General features: G+C 40.1%; 1 protein-coding gene across 3 annotated transcripts; it reads right to left on the bottom strand.

Moving 5' to 3' along the window:
* Window positions 1-483: 483 nt before the first annotated feature.
* xrcc1 (X-ray repair complementing defective repair in Chinese hamster cells 1) lies at window positions 484-22,587 on the bottom strand. Of its 3 annotated transcripts, XM_054621706.1 has the most exons (18): window positions 22,312-22,587; window positions 22,119-22,238; window positions 21,917-22,009; window positions 20,384-20,491; window positions 20,129-20,287; window positions 19,305-19,382; window positions 18,482-18,605; window positions 18,134-18,264; window positions 16,739-16,901; window positions 16,422-16,656; window positions 15,414-15,530; window positions 6,070-6,151; window positions 5,861-5,960; window positions 3,721-3,769; window positions 2,569-2,705; window positions 2,196-2,286; window positions 2,019-2,094; window positions 484-1,524 (listed from the first exon to the last, which is right to left on the bottom strand). In XM_054621706.1, the coding sequence occupies exons 2-18, from the start codon at window positions 22,167-22,169 to the stop codon at window positions 1,417-1,419; spliced, it is 1,902 nt and encodes a 633-aa protein (XP_054477681.1). In that variant the 5' UTR covers window positions 22,170-22,238; window positions 22,312-22,587; the 3' UTR covers window positions 484-1,416. The 3 variants fall into 3 exon arrangements, with proteins under 3 accessions (XP_054477681.1, XP_054477680.1, XP_054477682.1); XM_054621705.1 differs by having other exon boundaries at window positions 22,119-22,587; XM_054621707.1 differs by having other exon boundaries at window positions 18,134-18,240; window positions 22,119-22,587.
* Between the last annotated feature and the right edge of the window lie 215 nt (window positions 22,588-22,802).

Raw genomic sequence — 22,802 nt, 5'->3', positions numbered from 1 at the left:
CTTATGAAAAAGCAAAATTAGCAGCAGGTATGCGGGTTGCAGAGAGTCGTACTAACATTCCTCACACACTCTCTGGTATGTGAATGAATTGACCTTACACAATAAAAAAAATAAAAAATAAAAAGCAGATCCTGGGCTACTTTAAAAACACATCCAACCCTTTCCATCTGTCCTGTAGGCACCCCTCCCCTTCACCCTGTCTCACGTCCACATTCCAGTTTTCTAATCCCCTTGACTGAAGAGCAGAAGACCCGGTGGCTCCGGGGCGCCAAACAAGACGAGAAGTAAAATAGAGAATGGAGAAAGGGACTCGAGGTGGGGAGAAGGAATGAAATGGAAGAGAGAGCCTCTTGAGCTGCAAACCCAGAGAGGAAGGGATGAGAGCAGCTCAGTGCAAAGACATGTTTGATGAATAAAAATGAGAACAAAACCTTTAATTAAAAATCTTTCTTTTTTTTTAGACAAAATAATTAAGTAGTGTAAGAACAAAAAAAAAAAAAAAAAGCATTTAAGATAAAGGTTAAGACAAGCTGCCAAGCAAGCAGACAGTAAGCCGACATCTCCCCGTGTCTTCAGAGGCATTTTGAAAATCTCGACTGAGGCAAAACACTGACGTTTGTTTTACGTCCTCACATCTGTCGAGCCAGTCCAATTCTTTTATTCTTAATTACACAAACATGAATAAAACCAAACCACAAAAAAACTCAAGATTCATCAAACTTCAAACGCACAGAAATCCATCACTTTCTCACACACGTGGAATTTCATGAAATAAAAAGGAGAAGAACAAACGGATCCCCAGTATTCCTTTTTTAATTTGCAGAATTCAGTCGTCCTGACTTCTGCATTTGGTGGCTGCGGCCTTAAATAAATGGCACTTTTCCCCCCTGACTTTGAGCTGGCCTCTTAATGGGTCTGCCCGCTTACACAAGTCAAGAGTCTTATCGGTGCCGCCGGCAGTCAGCACTGGGTGATAACTCATTTCCAGACGGAGCCCGAGGTAGCCGAGGTGAGCGGCCAAAAAGCTGCAGCACAGGAACCGAGGAATTCAAACAAGTCCTGAACCAGAGAGTGTGTGCTTTGTACACAAAGTCCAAGCTAGAACTAACAACTTTCAAAATAAAAAGCTAATAATAAGTCTAAAGCTTATCGTTACGTTAACCTCAACAGACACCATTTAAAAATACATTTTCCCATCTTGGCCAAAAGGAGAGTACATGTGTTGAAACACATGAGGACTGAAAACATTTCTAATTGGCCAGTATAAAGTCAGTGGAAAGTCATTAATGAACAGTTTATTGCTTTTATGAAAGTAAAGCGGTGAATCTGCAAAAAAAGAAATGCGTCCATGGCTGTTCCCCATTGGTGTATTGAGTGTGTCCGTGCACACCTGCATGTGTACATACAGTGCATTGTTCAGGGGACGACCGTGTAGGGTTGATAGGGCAGTATCTTTTGTCGTTCGTTGATTGCGTAAATCCATGCTGGTTTGACGAAGTTCAGATAGCCGTTCTCCATCAGCGCCTGTGACGGAGGCGAGAGTGAAAGCAAGGGGAACAGAGAGGTCGTGGAGTTATCTGTCGCACAGATATGAAAAGGTTTAAAGCCTTTGGAAAAACTGAAGGTCTGGATCGTGTAACTAAAACTGCAAATTCAGGCGCTAACAAACCAATTCTGACCCACAATTTTCAACAGATAAAAAAAAAAAGCCACTTACTGGAAGGCTAAAAAATACAAAAATGACCTCAGGTTTGCCATTTGCTTCAATGCTTTAAAATGTTCAAACCTTGCAAAATGACAGCTTTCTGCTTGAAGAAAATTGCTTTGAAGTCTTATTATTATTTATTTTTTATATATATATATATATATATATGGCTTTTTTTAATATAGATCTTTTCACTTTGTATTATTAAACATTTAAGTGTCCTGGAGCAGAAAATTAAAGCATGCATGCAAACGTTCAAATCCAAATCCACAGAAATGCTCAATATTCTTAAGGAAGCAGAAACTCAACTGACGTCTTCGAAGGAGTCGTGCCACCCTTCACTGGTCACCACAAACTGCACCTTCTCCGTCATGTACTCCTCAATCAGCCTGGAGCAAAGACAGCATTGTGTTATTTTTAGACAAACATTTAATCGCATCACCAATTAAAGTCGTTATGTACTCTTATTGTGCTTCTGGTACTTTCTCACCCGTTAAAGGCAACGATGTACCGCAACAGCAGACGCCTCTCGTTGTTAGGGAATTTACCGTAGAGGAAAAAGTGCTTTCCACTCAGGAAGTCTGGAAGAAAATGGGAAAAGAAAGGAGCAGAAGAGCGCAAGGGGTGATTACACAACATGTAGGAGTAATTATAGTTGTTCTCTGATAAAAAAAGAGGAGAAAGCAGCCGAACACCAGAGGAAAAAAAACGAACACACTTTGACGTTTGTGTGTGGCGTCCCTGAAAGGCAAGAAAGCCATCCAATTACTTTCTGTCAGGGGTTCGTGATGGCCGACGTGTACGGGAGGACATCTGTTCCTGTGATAGCAACAGACAAAAGAGATGAGACCAAAGCGACAGACCTGGTAGCTCCGGGATGGGGTGATCCTCTTCAGCCTCCACGTCTGTGTTTTCATCTGTCGACCCCCCGTATGGATCCTCCTGTTTCACCGTCTTCCCTTCTGCTGCTGCTTTCTTCTGTCTGCTCTCACTCTCCACCCTATTACAAAGGCAGACACAGGACATGTCACACACGCACACGATTAAATGTCCACCCCTCTAAAGAGGAAACCTTGCAGTTTCTTGCCTTTTTTTCCAATATTTTTTTTTTGTCTTGTCCGAGCACTTCTTCTCATGTCTGTCACAGCTACGTTTGGCAGGTCGATACAGATCTCACTTTTATGGAGCTGTTAAAGAATTAAAGCTACTTCTATTGCGCTGCTGCGAGTCACTCTATATAGGCTGTAAGACAATAGTAATATTGTACGTACTATAGTACGACAAATGCTTGTAAAGCAGTTCCTGTATTATTGAAAAACACAAAAGAAGGTATGTTTAAGTCCGTAAATTTTCGAACTACATGTACTTGAATGTGCCTCTTATTCAAACACATTCAAATATTGATATAAGGTGCTGGCATGCCTATAGGGAGCAGCTTGGGTTTCAGACGGGAGGTCAAACTGCCAACCTTGTGATTAAAGCTCTACTCGCTCTGCCTCCGTAGTGCTTGGTCTAACCCTGAAGGGTTTGCTTTTTCCCCCAGACTGCCCTTACTCCCTGTCAGATCAGCAAGATTTTTGTTTTGCTGTTACAAAGGTTTGACCCAGAGCGGCCTTTTGCCACCAGACCGCTCTGACCCCCGGTACAGGGGTTTGCGCTTGCTGCATTTGAGTGGCTACAGCCACTAAGTCAAGGTCAGTTGCATTGAGAAAGCACGTAGGGGAACCAATCTTTATGCTGATGACGTCACTCTTTCCACTTTAAATCAGAGGGCCTTCTCACTGATCACCCTGTGAGGAAAACGTGACATGTAGACCTGTAGCCAACTTAAGGTATTGTGTTTTTATGAATCAGAAGTTGACTCAAGTAAAAGTGGAATTACTGATTTTAGTTCGAATATACAGGTAATGTTTTTTTACTAGTGGAGCAACAAGAGAGCAGAGATCAAGTCACCGGCTTGTAATTACACGGAGGAACAAACAGGATTAATTATCATCATTATGGGTTTTGTTTACCTCTGCAGCTCGTCCTCCGTGTCCACGGCAGACTCATCATCACCGCCTCCTGTGGAATGAGGAGATTATAATATGGTGAAATAATTAACCTAAAAAGCAGACATGTCGGGTAATGCTGGAAAAGGGCCTTGAGGAAAATAATATGTGTGATAAAGAACTCAATCTTGCTATCGTATTTTCTACCAAATACAACAGCATTCTATTTTCATTGTGCCGGCAGAAGGTGGAAAAACGCAAGATGAATCCACACCTCTATGACAGTTATCGCTTAAAAAGACGCAACCTTGTTGTCAACGGTTTCCGTTACCACACAATCCTTTGCTGTTGAGGGGGGGGAAAAAAGACAAGCAGGTCTAATTAAAACGCCGTCTCCCTGTTATGTGTTCGGCGGGTCAGCGTTAGTTGCACGCTTTACTTCTGGCTTCGCATTACCATAGAAATGAGAATCATGCACAAGTCCCTCCACACTGATTGCATCTCGCCTCCGTCCCTGCTTCCCCCTCAGACAGCATCTACAGTATGTATGTTGTTCTCGTCCATTTCCAAGTGCGTCATAAAGGTGTTCCCTTTTTGTCTAATCCCCGGGCCCCAACATTGTTCCTCTTGCCCCTCTCAATCCATCCAGTCCTCTTCAGCTCCAGTGTTACCCTCATCCTGCCTCCTTAGCTAGAAAGAAACACTTCCCATGAGTCACAGCCACTTGCAATTCAGCTCTTCTCTGTCTGTCTTGTGTGTGTGTGTGTGTGTGTGTGTGTGTGTGTGTGTGTGTGTGTGTGTGTGTGTGTGTGTGTGTGTGTGTGTGTGTGTGTGTGTGTGTGTGTGTGGGCTTTTATAATTTATTGCAGAGGTAAAGTGTTAGGCCAAACTTCCACATTTTCAGATGCAAACATGAGAGGAATAAATAAAATAAAAAGATGATATATTATTATTTTTTTTTTTATAAATGTAAGTTACAAATTCTCACAATAACGCTGTAAATGTCTACTCCCCCCACTTTCTCCTGCACTGGACTCATGTGGAACATTGCACACATGTAGATATACTGAACATTGCTGTCTTACAGTTCTATTTTATTTTTGTTTTTATTTTATTGTAGAATATCTTTTATTTATTATCTTAATGTGTTTACTCAGTACTTGAGATGCTGCAACACCCCCATGGGGATCAATTAAGGAATATCTATCTATCTATCTATCTATCTATCTATCTATCTATCTATCTATCTATCTATCTATCTATCTATCTATCTATCTATCTATCTATCTATCTATCTATCTATCTATCTATTCATTCACCAATTAGCACTGAACACAAAGTGCAGCTGAGGCTGATGGGATTGGGATTATTTGGTTACAAAACAAAGTATCCGATGAAGTCAACTTTGACTTCCTGGCTGATCTCAAGGAAAGATGAGAGGTCTTTATGCTTTTGGGATCAGTACTTTTTACCAAACTCGTTAAGATTCATTGTCAGGAAACCACATATTTATGCACAAAATTCAACAGAAAGCAATCAAATAATTGTCTTGAATTAATCAGTGATGGAGAACAGTGTCTCAGTTAGGACAAAGAGAGAAGCTCACAGAGGTGTGGTGAGTATGGCAGGACTGCATTATTGTTAAAATAGAGTGGAAAGTCCAAGGGAATGTACATTTTAAACATTAACTATTATTTTTTTATACTTTTTGGCCTTGCCTTTATGTTTGCATAGACTGCACAATTAGTAATTACCTTCTTTCATCTGTCATTAATGTTACATAAACCAACATGTTTCCTTAACCTTCAACATCACTTTTAAGTGAGCTCAAAAAAATGTATCAAAGTAAATAAGCCAGCCTACATGACTTCAGAGAAAATGCTTGTTTTGACCTTCAACAGAGAAGGCTGTCATTTTTCCATTTCCTCTATTTCACCTTTACAATTGACCTTCTTCCCCTATCATTACACCCATTGGCCTGCCTGTTTCGATTTACTTTAACGACAAGTCCATTGAAAAACACAATGTAAGTCTTTGTAAGTCACTTTTCCGAACACTAATGTGAAGTGTGGAGTCATTGAAATGGTATTAAATCCTAAACATGGTAGTTCAAATGCACCTTTTTTCACAGTGGAAATAAATATTAAAGTAGTTTGACTCAAACCTGGTTCCTCCACATCAGTGGAGCCGGCGTACTCATCGTCTTCACCCTTCTTCTCGGGCGTCTTTTTGGGGGTGACTTGTCTCTCCTGCTTCAGTGGAGTCTGCAAGAACATCGTGGACAGAGCGTTAAAACTGACTGACAGTTATAAACTGGAAATAAAGATTATTCATTAGATCATTTTTTTCTAGTCACTTAAAGTAGAAATCCACCTTTGTGTTCATTTCCTCCTCACTCTGGTCGTCTACTTCCATTTCGCTCTCGGAGCTCGACTCAGCGCCATCCATCAAATACCTGAAGGAAGACAAAGAACGGGTGAACAAAATGTGTCAGGATGATTAAAGGCCAGAAGGAAAAGGGACGCCTGCACAATACGTCTTGGTACCAATCAGCTTTACAATGTCTCAAACGGCAGTGGGGAAGGTATTAGTGGGGCAAAACAAAAAGCAAGGTTCAGAGTGAAGGTAATATTTGTCACCAAACAATAAATGTCCTAATGTTTAAAACATTACAAGTGCCTGTGTATTTAATATTCTGAAGTTTGCCTGCTGGGTGACAAATCTAATCTTCTGCAGGAGGAAGAAAAGAAAACTCAAAAAAATGTCAAACCAGTCATAAATTCTGCTTTAAATACATAAACTTTGTCCTAGTTTCACCCCAAAGCGCTTTCCTCGTTTCACAGTCACTCATAAGATAAGATAAGATAATCCTTTATTAGTCCCGCAGCAGGGAAATTTGCAGGATTACAGCAGCATAGAGGATAGTGCACACAAGAGACATAGTAAAAGAAAAACAAGATCAAAGAAAAATGTAAAAAAAACCAAAAAAAAAACCAAGTATTATAAATAAGCGATAAAAAACAGTAGAAATCAACAATAACTGATATATTATATTTACAGACAGAAAAAAAAACTTGCACAATCTCAATGTCCTGTCCCTGGATGTTCACTGGTTCCGGAGGACAGTGTTTACTCCGGCAGAAGTCCACCACCAGCTCTTTGGTTTTACCAGAGTTGATCTGGAGGCGGTTCCGCCGGCACCATCCTATGAAGTCCTGGTTCAGTTCTCTGTATTCCCTCTCATCGCCGGCGGCGATGAGGCCGACGATTGCAGAGTCGTCAGAGAACTTTTGCAGGTGGCAGGTAGCAGAGTTGTGTTTGAAGTCCGATGTGTAGATGGAGAAGAGGAATGGAGCCAGAACGGTTCCTTGTGGGGCCCCCGTGCTGCAGGACACCAGGTCTGACTCACACTCCCGTATCCTCACATACTGTGGACGGTTGGTGAGGTAGTCCGGTGGGGTGTTGGTGGAGTGCAGTGTTTGAGGAGTGCGGAGGGGAGCCGAGTGTTGTGGAAAAGGGGGTGGAGGAGGAAGAGGAGGAAGAGGGGCAATCTACAGGGGGTGCAGACGATGGGGGCTGCAGCGGCAGGGAGGTCTGGGTGGGGGGAGGGGTGGATGGCTGATCAAATCTGTTGAAGAATAAGTTCAGATCATTCACCCACTGTTGGTCCCCCACAGGTTGTTGGTTGGGCCCCTTGTGGCCAGACATGGACTTGAGGCTCTTCCAGACTCCGCTGATGTTGTTCTGCTGCAGCTGATCCTCCATCTTCGTCCTGTAGACTGTTTTTCCTTCCCTGATCTTCCTCCTCAGCTCCCTCTGCACAATCCTCAGCTCCTCCTTGTTTCCTGATCTAAAGACCCTCTTCTTCTCCTTGAGGAGGGTCTTTATCTCAGGATTGATCCAGGGTTTGCTGTTGGAAAAACACCGTACAGTCCTGGTGGGTACGGTGTTCTCCACACAAACGTTTACGTAGTCGGTTATGGTGTCTGTGAGACATGGCTGAGTGGCTGCTCAAAAAGAAAAATACGATGAGCAGCAGTGACATTTACCTTTTTTCTTTAGCCATTTATAAGATGTTACCAATAGCCCTTTGTTGAAATGTGCAACACTGTAGGGATAGGAGGGGTTTTATGTTGAGAGACTAATGCGTTTCAGGGAAGTTTGAAGGAGGAAGGGTTCGTAGAACAATACAAAAATTCAAGCGATCTTCTGGGCAAAATCAAAAAACAATTATCTCTTGGTAGGAAATCAAGACTTATTCAACATATAGTATGTCTCACTCATAAATACCGATGTCTGCCACTATTTTTAGACTGTGACAAGTAGACTTTTCTCCACAAGGCGTCAGTCAGTGTGCTTGTCAGGTCGTCAAGCTGCATCACAGACTTATCTGCCAGAATCAGATTTGTCTCTTCCATATGACGATACAACTCAATGATTCTTTTTCTTCTGGCAGAAATACCAGAAAAAACCATTGGGATGAGTTTCAGTGATGATTTTGACCACATTAACATGGTCAAATGCAAAAGTCACGGAAACATATATTTGAACATTTCAAAATCAACAAAACACAGCTGCATATGATCCGAGATTTGAATTGAGACGTAATTGAATTGCAGAATCGCAAACATTCGTTTGTGCCGGGTTGCGTTATGAATTTGTCGGAATGAGACCGGTAGCAAACTTGCATTTCTGTTAAATAAAGCACTTATATTCAAACTTATATAAAAGTGCATTTCTCATTTCTCTTTGAAAAATAAATCTAATAAATAAATCTAAACAAGAATAAATTGACAAATGAAATTATTCATGACTGGAATAATGAACATTTTATTTTAAAATGTTATTTTGAACATAATGACATTTTAAAATAAAAATCACAGCATTGTGTGCTTTGAAATAAGAACTTTGTCTTTATCCGCCTTTGAGAGTATTTGCTCCGATTGTGTGGACGTGGACGGGATTCAGAGAACACGCTGCCGCAGACAGCTTTGGACAGCGGTCCTCGGTTCTTCTCCACAAGTTTGGTAACCCCGCATCAACTTTTATTTGATCCTTCATGTATTTCTTCATTTCTTCATCAGTTGACATCATCATCATCATGACTATTGCTTTCTCCTTGTCAATCTTTTTCTTTTTTTGGAGGATGCTCGGTATCTTCCACGCTGCTAGTCCTCGTGTGTCCTTTGTGCCGAGCCCTGCTCACTGTTTTCAGACCCACCCCCAACGAGCTTTACCACCATTTCATAAACCTCATCAGGTCGAACATCCTCTAACAATGAGATTTTTAAATTGGAGATCAAGAAATGCGGTTTGCATGTACTGTGTAGACTTATTTCCAGTCCTGTGACTGTTACTCTGTCAGACTGAGTATGGGCTTCAGAATTGACACTATGTCCTCAGGACTAATCGTTTCGCATATATTGTTAAATAGGTGTGCATTATGACTAGAGGGATGTGATCTAAAAATGCATTTTTCATTTCATCTCTGGTTAAAAAAAATGTTAATTATTTTTTGTCCTTCATTATACATATATATATATATATATATATATATTTTTTTTTTTTTTTAAAGTGACAATCATGGAATAATGTTTCAGTGTGTCTATTTGAAATTGACAAGTTTATTGGGTTGAAAAACCAAAACGAATCACTGGCTGACCTTTCTATGAATTGTATTTACATTTTTGTGGAATATACTAACGAACAAAAAAAAAAAAATACACATTGCAAACACAGGCCTTCTTTGCAGATCATTAAGCAATCAAGTAAAACCTGAAAATGTAATAAAGTAGCAGAAGAACAAATCTAGTTAGCAGAGAGATCATGACGATCTCTGCAGAGGTTAAGAGAGCGAGGGGAGAAAAAAGAAAGCCAAATGTTCTAAATGTGAGAGAGTTAAATAAGGATATGACATTTCTATGAACCCTCTCCATGTATTCCATCGAGCCACCATGAAGTCACATGGGCATTATCAGCTTGAGAGTGTGAAGTGCAGAGAGTCGAATACCACCGTTAAGTGTAATTATTTCCGCTCACACAGTTGGGAGACATTTTACTGACCTATGCTTACTTGCTTCATAAAACTCAGTGCCCAGGAAATTGGAAAATGAAAAAGGACACCGCGGGCGACAGGAGGAATGCAGAATCTGTTGCTTATGGCAATAAATCTTGTTGCCTCAGAAGTGGACCAACACACTCAATCAGCTCTGCTGACAGTGAACTGCAGTCACGTGGTGATTTGTTAGAGAGGGTGAAAACCAAGTCATACTAGAGCGGAAACTTTTGATTACTCTTCTTTTTTTTTAAGCAAAAATAATTAAATAACAGATGCTCTGTTTACTACTGATGATGGTTGAAATGCACTTATCTACAGCTGAAACAATCAAATAATGGTGAAGAATAATTCCATTCCATTGAATAATGGAAACAGAAAATTATTCAGCAACAATTTTGATAATTGATTGCTAAAACTTGTTTGTTTTTTTTAAAAGCTGGGGTTGGCAAAATTGAAGAAACTAACAAAGAGTGAGATACATTTTGAAAGTTCCCAACCGACAAAACCCAACTCAGTGTTGACAACTTTTTTTTAAATAAATCACCTACGTAAGCTTTAAGCAAAAGTGTCAAACACTCGTTGCTTCTTTTCAAAGTTTTAAATGACTGTAAATTGAAAATCTTTATGTTTACGACTAGCGATCGTCTGAAACAAGACATTTGAAAATGTCACACTGGGCCCGGAAAAAACTATTTTCTGGCAATTCAGGGTCAAAACAATCAAGAAAATGATATATATTATCTAATCGATAATGAAAAATACTTTTAGTTGCTTCCCTAAGCTTTTACATTTTTGATTCTGTGCAGTTAAGAATATTTTCAGACAATCACTTTTTAGTTTTGGGTTTTTGTGTGCAATTAAGTTTTATTCACCGTTTTATTTATCACGGCGTGATTGTGCTGATATTTTGGCACCACAATGCAAACTATTTTCCAATTCCTCTTGGGATCTAACAACAGAGCCTGAGTTTTAATGAGAAATGTGCTTAATTATTCAGCTCTATTGTGATGGGATGTTGTAGAGCTGCTTAAGTGTTTTCTGCTCTCCTCTCTTTCTGTCCATCTCTGGATTCTCGCTGATTGGATAATAACTATGGAGAATGCATTTCTGTGGTTCTTGGCTGATGTCATCATTTCTTTAATATATATATTTATACACAGTGCGTATGCATGGCAGGAGCTGAAGCTGTGCATTTGCCCTCAGACGCCCAGTGAGACGGTGTTTGTGTGCATGATGGAGCAACAGTTTGAGAGTGTGCGCGTATTTGTTTTGGGCACTTGTCATCATCAAAGTAAGTGGTCCCTTTAATTACCCATAGCAGATGCAGCTTTTAAATAAAGGATACATCATCAAAGCTGCACACTCCACGCGCCGCACAATAGCGGTGCTGGGCAGGGGAATGGATTATTCTGGCAACGAGAGCGGGGTGAGGGCGGGGGTGAGGGATCTTCGACACCATCAGAAATTGACTGAGAAAGTGCGAGGGAGAATGATGACACAGGCTGCAGGGCACTTCTCATTTCAATGCGCTTTTGGACAATCTTAAAAGTAATGATCGGACTTCACAAAACCACAGCGTTGTGCGCCGTCGCCCTTCAGCAGTGTTGATGTTACAAAGTTTCCTCCGTTACTCTCGGAGACTCTTTGCACGGCTCATGCGCACACTGTGGCCGTCCAGAATAATCCAAACAGAATGCAACTCTGACCGCTGATAACACGTTTGTGATGGTTCCCGTTGTGGCTGCAACCTGACACTTTTTTTTATATATTATTGATTAATCTGTCAATTAATAACTTGATTTATTTGTCTATTAAATAAAAAAAATGAAATAAACAGTCCATCGCAATAAATAGAAATAGCTTGTTTTGTCCAACCAACAGCCAAAACACAAATATATTCAATTTACCATCGTATTTACCATCGTATTTACCATCGTATGAGACGAAGAAAAGCAGCAAATCCTCACATTGGAGAAGCTGGAATCAGCGATTGATGAAAGATTAACCGATTCCCAAAATAGTTGCCAAATAATTCTCTGTTGATCGACTAATCCGGTTTTCTTAAACACTGGGTCCGGCCCACTGGTGGGCCTCAGAGGAGAATTCAAATAAATTAAAAATATAGAAATTAAAAACAAAGCATAATTTGAATGACCAACCAACATGTTTCACCACTGTTTCTGCTATAAACTTGGAAGGTTTCATGCTACAAAGTGATAAGATATATATTTTTGAGATTCACACCACCCATAATAATAATAATCCCCTTTCAGCTACATCCTCTTCATTCTCGAAATGGTCATTTTCAAAGACTGAGTCGTTCAGTTCAAGTAGAGTCATTTTTAAAGGTTTAATAAGCACACAGAACCAAAAAGAAAGTCAATGGATTGTGGGCTCTCAAAACGACAAATATTTTTGACTATTTTTCACAATCGTTAGATTCCACAATCAAGGCGATATGAAGCCAATTTCATAAAGTTGGCAGCAGACGGAAAGTGATTTTGCAGCAAATCCATCAGCTGGGTAAACAAAGTGTCTCTCTGAGAAAACAGGAAAAACAATAAAATGGAAACAAAGAGCTGGTGGAGGGGTTCTACGGTTTCAGCTCATATGAGACTGAATTTGTTGCTTTCCAAAGAAAAAAATGATGACAGAGGGGTGTCGATGACGGGTCTCTTGATTTATAGCTTCATTGAGTGTCTCCACTATTCGTGTGCAGCAGAGTGTTTGACATGTAATGCTGGAGTTGGCATTTCCATGCAGTTTTTCTAATTAGATAATTCCCATAAATATGTTTTGATTGAAACATGGTGTTACACGAGCAGCGTGGCGGCTCTGTGAGTAGTGAGAGCCTAGCGAGGGCGTGGTGGAGCGAGAGAGAGAGAGAGAGAGAGAGAGAAGAGCAGTTCTGCCTTTCACAAACTGACTTTGATTATCATGGAATAGCCTATTGAAGGCTGCAGACAACCTTAACATTCACTCTATTTGTGCTGCTAAAGCTCAGTAATGTACAAAAACCTTTTTGTGAAGGCATTATGTGTGATAGATGGTCCCTCAAGGAAAATCCTTCTGCCTATAGAAGTGCTTGGTAGCTGTCCCAAAGCTATGCACACATTTAAATAACTTGATCCGGTTTTAATGATGAATGTACAACGAGATATTGTTTTAATAATAAAAATAAAATCATCTTTTGGCTCAGATCTTTTTGCATCGTTTCTGCATCAACAGGCCTTTAAAGCGAGCACACTAGCGTTTCCTTTAACCCCGCCTCCAAGACGCTCGTTCTCAGGCTCATTCATTCACTCTGGATTCGGCTGTTGCTGCATTTTACAACTTTTAGGACTTAATGAATGATTTACTTAAAAAAAAAAATAAGTATCCACTGATTTACGGCCGTCTCTTTCTGGAGGTAAGTTTATGAGAAAACCTCTTTTTGGGCCCCACCTAGAGGTCGTAATATCAAAGTTTGGCTACTACGAACATTGGCTTCAAAGCTTCTTGCTGGAGGCTTGTTGTGCAGCAGAGCGAGATTTGCCAACAAATTAAATTCGATGAGCAGCTATGTAACTTAACAACATAGATTTAGGTGTAGTAAAGTTTTGCAAATTCAAAAACAACAGCACCTGTGCGGTATAAATAAATAAAAAATATTTCCAAAAAAGGACAGGGACTTAGAGATGCAACGATTAGTCGCTTGATAGATTAGTCGACAGAAACAGATTGAATCTGCAACTTGATAATTGTTAAATCCCTTTTCAGGGCGAAGAACATTTGATGGTTTCATGTTCTCAATTGTGAATATTTGCTGCTTTTCTTTATCTTACATTATAGTATATTTCATATTTTTGGGTTCTGAACTGACAAAACAAAGCATTTAATGCCTCAGGCTCTAACAAGATTTTGGGACAATTTCACTGATGTGTTCTGACATTTTACAGACCAAACCATTAATCTAGAAAAGAATTGTCAGACTAATCTAATAATTGCTGCCCTAATTTTGCTAATCAAAATCAAATTGCTAACGCATGCAGGAGCAGTGTGCTGTATTCCTGTTGCCTGATGAAAATGATGGTAGTCAGAGAAACAGCATTTTTTTGGCCGTCTTGTTACCGTCAATATATTTCACCATGATATGTCGTAAAATTGGTATTCTGTCAGCTCACTAGAAGACAGCAATTTTTCTGATTCTATGTTTGAAAGTGGCTTAAGAACAATACAAAGGGCTGAGCGCAAGACTTCTTTTATTAGGGCGGACACTTTGACAGCTATTACCATATCTACCACAATACTACTTCTGCATATTCCTATCCTTAAATCAAATGCAACAGAAGCCAGAGACTCATGCGTTCAGTGACCTCGCTGTGTGGGAGCCTGGTCGCAAATTGATTCGTCCTCAAGCCAGACGCAATCACAACAGAAGCAACAAGTATGAAGGAATTCCTTAAATGATAGAGCAAAGTTTCATACGGAAGTACGCAAGAGCCAAACTCTTCCAACTAATTTGGACCGTTCCGTTGCCCAAGACGAGTACTCTGGTCTACATTATTCAGCACGGATTCATGAGGGGCATTGATATAAGATGTTACAAAAGCTCCCCGCGTAATGAGCCCTTTAATTAGTGAGCTGCTGGAGCCGGCTGGGTTGAATTTGTGATCACAGCAGGCATCAGCTGCTCAAGGTTACAATGTTCTCTGTAGCAAGTGGGCATCACTGCTGTGAGGGGTGTATTTTTGGACGCATCAATCAGCGTGAGTGCCGTGCACAGATTGTACCGTGTAGACGTACAGCTTAAGAGAAGGTATTAAATCAGATGTGGATTCATATGTTGGACACATGCTCAACACCGACGCCAGGCTGTTGACCTTTAACTAGAAACCCAATCCCATCCAGCTGTTCCCGAGGACAAGCCTGAGCTCGGGCCTTTCCGACATGTCTGAGTTTCCATGCATGCGTCATTGCAGTTTCACTTAAACAGGCTCTATTATGCTATTTTCCGGGTGCATATTTTATGTCAAGTTACAGTTACAACATGTTTACATGCGTTAATGCTCATAATCCTCCTTGTTTTTCTCATCCTGGCTGTCCTGCAGCACCTCTTCCCACCCTCTCTCTGAAACGCTCCGTTGTAGCGCTTGCTCTTCCGTCCAGAAAGCAAAGTCTGCCCTGATTGGTCAGCTAGCCCGCTCTGTTGTGATTGGTCAACGTTTCACATTTCAAAAAAACTCTCCACCTGGAGCATGACAAATAAACAACGGTTCACAACAGGATTCGAACCCAGGCCGCCTGGGTGAGAGACTGCTTTCATAACCACTATAACATGGTAGATGTGAACATGAACTCCGTCTCTCTTTTGTTGTTTGAGGGCCAAACTAGCAGGAAGGAGTTTTACGTCACTTACGTAACATTGTGACCTCATAAAGTTACTGAAGTGAAGGAGAGAATTCATTGGAGCCGTTTCAGGAGCTCAGGATCTTCTGAGGGGGAGGGCAACTCCTTTTAGGCGTGGACTTCAGGTTTTACACTCTACAGACCTTTTACATGTACAAAAATATATATAACACACTAAAGAAGAGGGAAAAAGTGGAAAAGCATAATGGGGCCACTTTAAGTGTTATCACAATAATATCCTCTGTTTCATCTCGTTTGTTTTCCCTCTTACCGTTTGTAGGGGAGCTTCTGTTTCCTCTTATGGCAGTCCATTACCCATTCCTTCCGTATGATGATGCCCCCTGCTGATTTCACCTGGCTGTACTTGGGGGTGTTAGCGAAGGCACAGCTGCAGATTAGTGGGCCAGAACCGCCGTGCACGCACACACACACAAAAACACAAACACACATACGGTTACATCACTGAAGAGAAGCTGACAAGGGTAATAGTCTGCTCTGACAGCAGAGATCAAGATGCAATCAAACTGAGGGATTGTGTAACAGGGCTGTTACACAATCAAGCAATCTGGTTCAATGATAAATAATCAACTGCAGAGAAAAGTGTCATAAAAGAACATTTTTGGAACAATTAAGAGACCAACATTTTAAAAACTTTTGTACTTAACAATAAATAATATTAATATAAAAAATAAAAAGAATTGTCCCACAACTTAAACTTCATTACCCATCATCCATGTTGCCATTTTTATTCATATTCAGCAATGAAATGTGTGATGATGTTTCGGTGATATTCTACAAAGAAACTTCTTGAAAAAAGTTTTATTGACTGTCATAAAGTATTTATTGTTGTCATTATGTTTTAATTATTCCGTCTGCCGACATCATGCCATTGCACCCCATTTATGTCTTGTATTTCTCTTTATGGAGGCATAATTGTGAGCTGTCCTTGCCAGCAGAGGACTAAGTTTGTTGTGTCGCTTGCAATAAAAACTTTTTGATGTGGTGGAAATATAAAAGTCTCATTTTGTGATGGATCTTTTTGTGAAAACTAGCAAAGTACACTTAACAACACTGTCACTAAAATGTAATTGACAAAAACAAGTCAGACTACAGTGTGAGAATAACTTGACTACTGCAGGTATTTCAAACAAGCTGCAACACTTTGATGCAATACTAAGTTTTGCAATAAGTCAGGAAGAAAAAGTAAGTTATGGATTCATAAATGGTGAAGCGAGGACATCTTAACCATTCAGTTTTTCCAATCCAGCTTAATACTTACATGAGGTGTGTGGCGCCGGGTGTCCAGTCGGGTCGATATTTAGCCCCCATGTCCACAGCCTTTTCCCTCAGCTCCCCTCTGAAGGGGTTTTGGAAGCCGCTGAGGACAAACACAACCCCCTCCATTATGCGTTTGAATGGGACCTGCTGCGCGCTGGCTTTCTGTTGTTTGGGTTTAGGTTCGGGTTTGGATTGGCTCTCCCGCTTCTTTTCAGCAGACTTCTGTGCCGGGGAAGCTGGAGAGACAATATGCAAAGTCAAAGAAGGTGAAGGAATTACCTGTGTGCCGAGATCCAGACGCGGATGTGAGTGCGTTACCTTTGGCGGTGCTGGGGCTCGGCGTGCTGGATGGGCTCGGCTTGTGTTTGGGGGTCGCAGCTTTGACCTCAGGGGAGCCGGCCGGGCTCGTCTTCTTTGAGGGTGTAGGGCCCGAGGCAGACGGACGCTCTTTGCCGAACTCAAATTTTCTCTTTGCTGGTGGCTACGTGGAAACAATTAATACAAGTCATTAATTAAAAGGCACCTTTTCAGAATGAAAAAAAGAAAGTGCACCCGTATGTCTAAGAAAGGTGCCTTGAAGGAGATTCTGTTCGACGATGAGTGGAATAAAGTAGACACACTGCCCATACTTCCATTTCATTTCATGCCAGAACAAGGTCACCTGACAAAAGAACTACATTTAATAAATCTTACTCAAATGTGGCAGGCTATTTTTGTCTATTAGTTATGGGTGAGCCATCTGACATAAAACACTCCTTCAGTATGCAAAAAGAATGATTGTGCAAATTTTAATATTATTAGCTCCCATGAAAAAACGTGGAGAATCAATTACACTAGAAAATTTAAAACAGAACCGCAATTACTGAGGTATATTTTTATACTATTTTTCGATGCATAGACCATTCATTTGTGCGGCTCTAGATCATTCTTAATTTATCTTTTTTCCTTCAAAGCGACACAGAGCTGATGTTGAGTTCTTTTTTCAGAGTGGGCTCAGGCAGAGTTACCTTGATGCATTTATATCTGAGCCAGGAAAATGTGATGTTTCAAGCAGTTTCTTCTTTTTCAAAGTTGATGAAAGCGGCAACCGTTGCACACGTAACAATTTCATTCAATAAACGGGATTTTACCAAATAAGATAAGAGGGAATGAGCACATATCTGCTGATATCTGCTGTAAAATTTAAGAACCTAGTTAGTTTTTTGACTCAAATGTATTACCGTAATTATTTTCTCAGATACGTCCTGTTTTTGTTTTTTTTTAAACGCTGCAACGAATACATTAGTTATTATTAAAGGGCAGACTGTTTATTATGTCAGACATCTTCTTGGTTTACATGTGCTTGAGTTATTCCTGACCTGACAGTGAGATTATTATTTGAAAAAGCTTACTTTGATCAAAGACAAACATGTTGTCAGAAACTATGAGGCTATTATGAAGAAAGGAGCAAAAACATTGGTTTCTTTTTTACACTATTGGTTTCTAAATCCTTTTAACTTTCCCAAACATGATGTGGTTGTTAAAACTCCCTCTAACTGTAGATCCCATCCTACAACCTGCTTTATTGCCTCTGCTTCTACTTCTTCTCCACGTACCTCTCAGCTTTCCTGTTGTCTTAATAAAGCAAAAAAAATAAAAAAAAAAAACTACTCCTCGTTAAGGGAACCGCTGTTTGCTGACCGACCTTCAGAAAATGATGATGATGTTTAGTACCTGTGGTGAGGCAGAGCTGGAGGAGGAAGCCTGGCCTGACGAGTGGGAGCTGCCCCCAGCCTGCAGGGCAGCAGCGGCGTAACTCAACCTCTCACTCTGAGGAGACACTAAAGACAGAGACGTGCTGAGTGCTGGAGAGGGAACAAAGTAGCTTCATTATGAAGGATGTTTTTGAAAAACCCCTTCTCTCTTGACTCCTGACGCACTTAAATAGCTTTAAATAAAGCATAATTACTGCTCTCTTGGCACTTTATAATTATTCAATGTGATCAGCACTTTATTGTTACAAGGACACGAAAGCATTTCATTGGGCTTCAGCAGCTTCTAAGTTTTAATAAATGGATTTACCTTTGAGTGCAGTGCTGGACTTTGTTGCATTGTCCCGACTGAAGAAGAGACTGCCAGGCTGAAGGCTGGGACTCGTTGAAGGAGACTCATCCTTCACCCTGAACTGTCCCAATTTTGTCAGTTTCTGACAGGAGAGAAGGATGAGAAGATTGATACCAAACGAGAAAGTGGAGGGACTGATTCGGGTGGATATTCTCTTGTTATCTCTTAAATAGCAAAAACATTTAATTTAACAAATTATACCACAGGTAAAAAAAGATGCTCCACACACTGTGTTGAGAAGGTGGAAATATAAATATTACATATATCCAGGTCAAAGGAAAGCAGTAAAGCCGTACAGTTAATCTTACAGCAACATGATCCCAAAAAACGTTTTCTTATGATACTGAATTTCATGCCGACACTTGAATGAATAACTTTAATAATTTACTCTTATTATGTATTGAACCTCAATACTTTTTGCGTAGTAAGTAAAATGTGTCACATAGTGTCAAAAACTTGACAAAGTCCAAAGTATAGAAAGTTTGCATCGAATGTCTGGTCAGATGTTTTTTGATCAGGTACTTTTCTGATTATCATTCAGCCAAATTGTTTGTGTTCAGACAACATTTACCTTTTGAGATGTTTGGATTTTGAAGAGGGTTTTGTAAAACGAATGAGAATTTTTATTTTTCTTCAAAGTAAAAAAAAAGTATTGTTTTTGGGTAAGGACTACAAACTGTAATCCTATCACATAGATCAATACCCAGCCATCGTCAACAATAGCATCATGGTCTCAAGTGTTAAAATCAAAAGAGGAAAAACGTGGCTTGGGACGACTCACCGGGGAGGATGTTGGAGGAGGGTCATTTTTGTCAGGCGGTGAATGAAACTTCACAAAGGCCAGTCCGTACGCTATGGTCTGCAAAGATCACAGACAAACTCATCTTAGATTTAATGTCACAAGTAACAATGAATAAATGCTCATAGGAATAGGGGCAAATGCTGGGGCCGCCATCCATCTGTAAAGAGATACATTTATAACATTTTATATTTTTTAACTTATATTATTTTTAATACAATTGTTTCAAAATATAACTTAAAAGGCCACAACAACATAACTTTCCTATTGATTAGGCCCCTAGTTTCTATGTTGCCCGCAGCATCACCCTTATAACTAATAAATAGTTACAGTTAAAGTCAGTTACTCCCACTTAAATTGATTAGGGGAAGTTGGAAAGACAATTCTGCATAGCTTACATAATCTCAAAGACATAAAGCTAAGCAGTAAATGTGTGTGTGTGAATTATGGGCTGCAATGCAAGGAGCACCAGCCAAAGTCTGATGCAGCAAATTGGTCAGGGCCTGCTCTGCTTATTAGTTTACACTTTCTCGTCACAGAAGTCAGCTTTAATTCGGTTATCTTAATTAGCTACTAAACACAACTTTTACATCTAGGTGTGAAGCCATGCTCTTTCAATACAAGTAGACCCTTATTGTGCCGTGTGTGTAAAGCACTAACTGTTTGTCGAATTCCGTTGTACTGCTGTATCATAACAGTGCTGTGAGAATATTACAAAAGGGTTTAATTTAGGATTCTGTTGATTCAAAGTTAGATGGATTTGTCAGTTTGCGCTCCGTTGTTAATTTGAATGACCGGGCCTTTACCTTGCTGTACGGCTGGCTACACACAATTTTCACTCTGTCCCACTTTTCCTGTGCTGTGCTCTTCTGCAGCTGGCTGGGCCCGAAGAAACGCACCCGGTTCATGTTGGTGCCGTTACGGCTCTCCGTGGGGGACATGAAGGAAGACGTAACCAAAAGAACCTAGGAAAGATTGAACTCAAAGTATAAAGGAGCAAGACACACCAGTAGAGTAATTACAATCATTAGGGGGTGATATACTTTGTACTGCAGGAATACCTCATAGTCCTGGTCTCTGACAGCTGAAGAATTACCCACCAGCACCTCGATGAAAGCCGACCCTTCATTTCCAATATCAATGCTGTGCACCTGCTCCTCCTTTTCTAACTGAGAGAAGAGTAAAACAACATAAGTTAACAAAGTTTACACTAGAAACGAATTCAAAATAGTTCTCAGAGTAGATGAAAGAAGTTGAAGTTGCCAGTTCCTACTTTTAAACATGTTTATGCCAAGGAAATACATTCATACATATGTGGGAATAGACCAACTGCTCCTTAGTAATACAATACTTTGTAATATAGATCTACTAATCCAGATTTCAAAGTGCCTTTAACATATTGTGTAAAATTGTAGGGTGTTGTAGGTGAAAAGAGACAAAGATAAGCACAATATGTGACATTGTCTCCCAGACTTGGTTAAAAGCTTTTCAGTAGCAGCATTTCGAATTAATCTGGAGAACGGGCTATTTGCTCCTGCCTAAACCCTAAAAAATAAAGACAACTGCGACCGTTTTGAAAGTATTCTGTGGTAAAAAAAAAAAAGGAAATGGACTCATAGCAGAATGTGTATGCAAGTTGAGGATGACATTACGATTAAGACAATGCAGACAAGGGGATTCCCAAAAGGATAAAAAATATGTCAACAAAGGGGAAGTGGGAGCAGAAATCGACATTTTTAATTGGTGACATAACGCCATAACAAATGGCTTCACACCTCAGAATTTAACAGAAAACTGTTCCCTTTATGGAAAAAGTAAAGTTGGATTCAAAGCTTTCCTTTGTTTTAGTGGACTAACAGCATTAAAAAAATGCTATGTGGTCGTGCATCCTGCTATGGCCCTGCTGACACCGACTGCTACTACCATTATTATTATTAGTCACATTACTATTACCTGTACCATTACGAATATTAGCTTTGCTTCCACCCTGAAGCCCTTTTTCTTTTCTCACTTTGCAGGTTTCCATGAATCGTTGTGGTACCTGGACCGTAGTCGTGCCTCCTGCTGTGAGCCGACTGACACCCACTGCTACTTCGATATTATTATTATTAATCACATTACTATCCCTATTTTCATAATTATAATTCTACTATAATAATTGCTGCTGTTATTATAAGTAGTCTTATTATATGAATCATTTATGTCATATACATTGAATGTGTTGTATCTCTGTTATGCTGTTCATTCTGTACACATGACATCTATTGCATTCTGTCCATCCTGGGAGAAGGATCCCTCCTCTGTCGCTCCCCCAGAGGTTTCTTCCTTTTTTCTCCCTGTTAAAAGGTTATTTTTTAGGGGAGTTTTTCCTGTGCCGATGTGAGGGTCTAAGGACAGAGGATGTCTCATGTGTACAGATTGTAAAGCCCTCTGAGGCAAATTTGTAGTGGCTGTGATTCTGGGCTATACAAAATAAACTGAATTGAATTGAAACAATTGGAAACATTTTGGATGGATGGATGGATGGAATCTTTGAAAACCTCATTACTATGTAACACCAGTGGGAGTCAGTTCACAGGTGGTGAAACACATACCTGCAGAATGACTGAGGTCTGCTTCTCCCCGGGTCGGGCTGCTTTCCACTTCCTGTAGGTGTCAGAGCTCAGCAGGTTGTCTGCCTTGTGGGTCTGTTTTTGGATTATGGACAAGAAATGAGTGGAAGGACGGCTTCACATTTGGCTTAAATACAAATAGATCTACAAAGCAAATGAAAATGCAAGTGAGAAGTGGACTCACAGTGTCCTCTGTGCTGCAGGACACGACGTGTTTGAGTTGGATCTCTGGCATGTTGTTGTTGATTCTGAAGACTGAAGGATGGACTGATGGCTTTCCTTACCACTGATATATCGCAAACAACTAATCAAACATATTACACACAGTTATCTATAAATAGCTGTGAATGTATCCTCGAAAACTGAAGTAAACTCACTTTATTGCTACTCAGCTCTACCGTCGGCTAACGTGATAGCATGCTAGCAAACAATAGAAAGAGTGAACTTTTCCTGTCTGGCTTTCTGGTTTAAACACACCTTAAGGGCTGTTACGCTTCAACCTTTTAAACTGTGATATATATATGAAACTTTGGCATTACATTAAACACAACAAGACGTATATTAACGCTTTTAATGTTAAATTAAATGTGCATGGAGGCGAACTCATATTCCCACCAAAAGCCTGATGCGTGTCGTGCTGTGACGTAATTTCCCCTTCCCAACCAATGAGAGAGCTTCGTTTTCTTCTTCTGCGGTTAAATAGCGGCATCGTCAGAGCTTTACCGCCACCAATCGCATAGGGTGTGTATAGAAATCTTGTGAGTGAGACGAATATATCACCAAATACACAAGAATAAAAAAAAATATATATATATATATATATATATATATATATATATATTTATATATATATATATAAGATAAGATA

This window comes from Anoplopoma fimbria, chromosome 20, assembly GCF_027596085.1.
Source record: "Anoplopoma fimbria isolate UVic2021 breed Golden Eagle Sablefish chromosome 20, Afim_UVic_2022, whole genome shotgun sequence".
NCBI classification, from domain to species: Eukaryota; Metazoa; Chordata; class Actinopteri; order Perciformes; family Anoplopomatidae; genus Anoplopoma; species Anoplopoma fimbria.
Note: the sequence above shows the minus strand (reverse complement) of the source record. Positions and strands in the feature narration are given on the sequence as shown.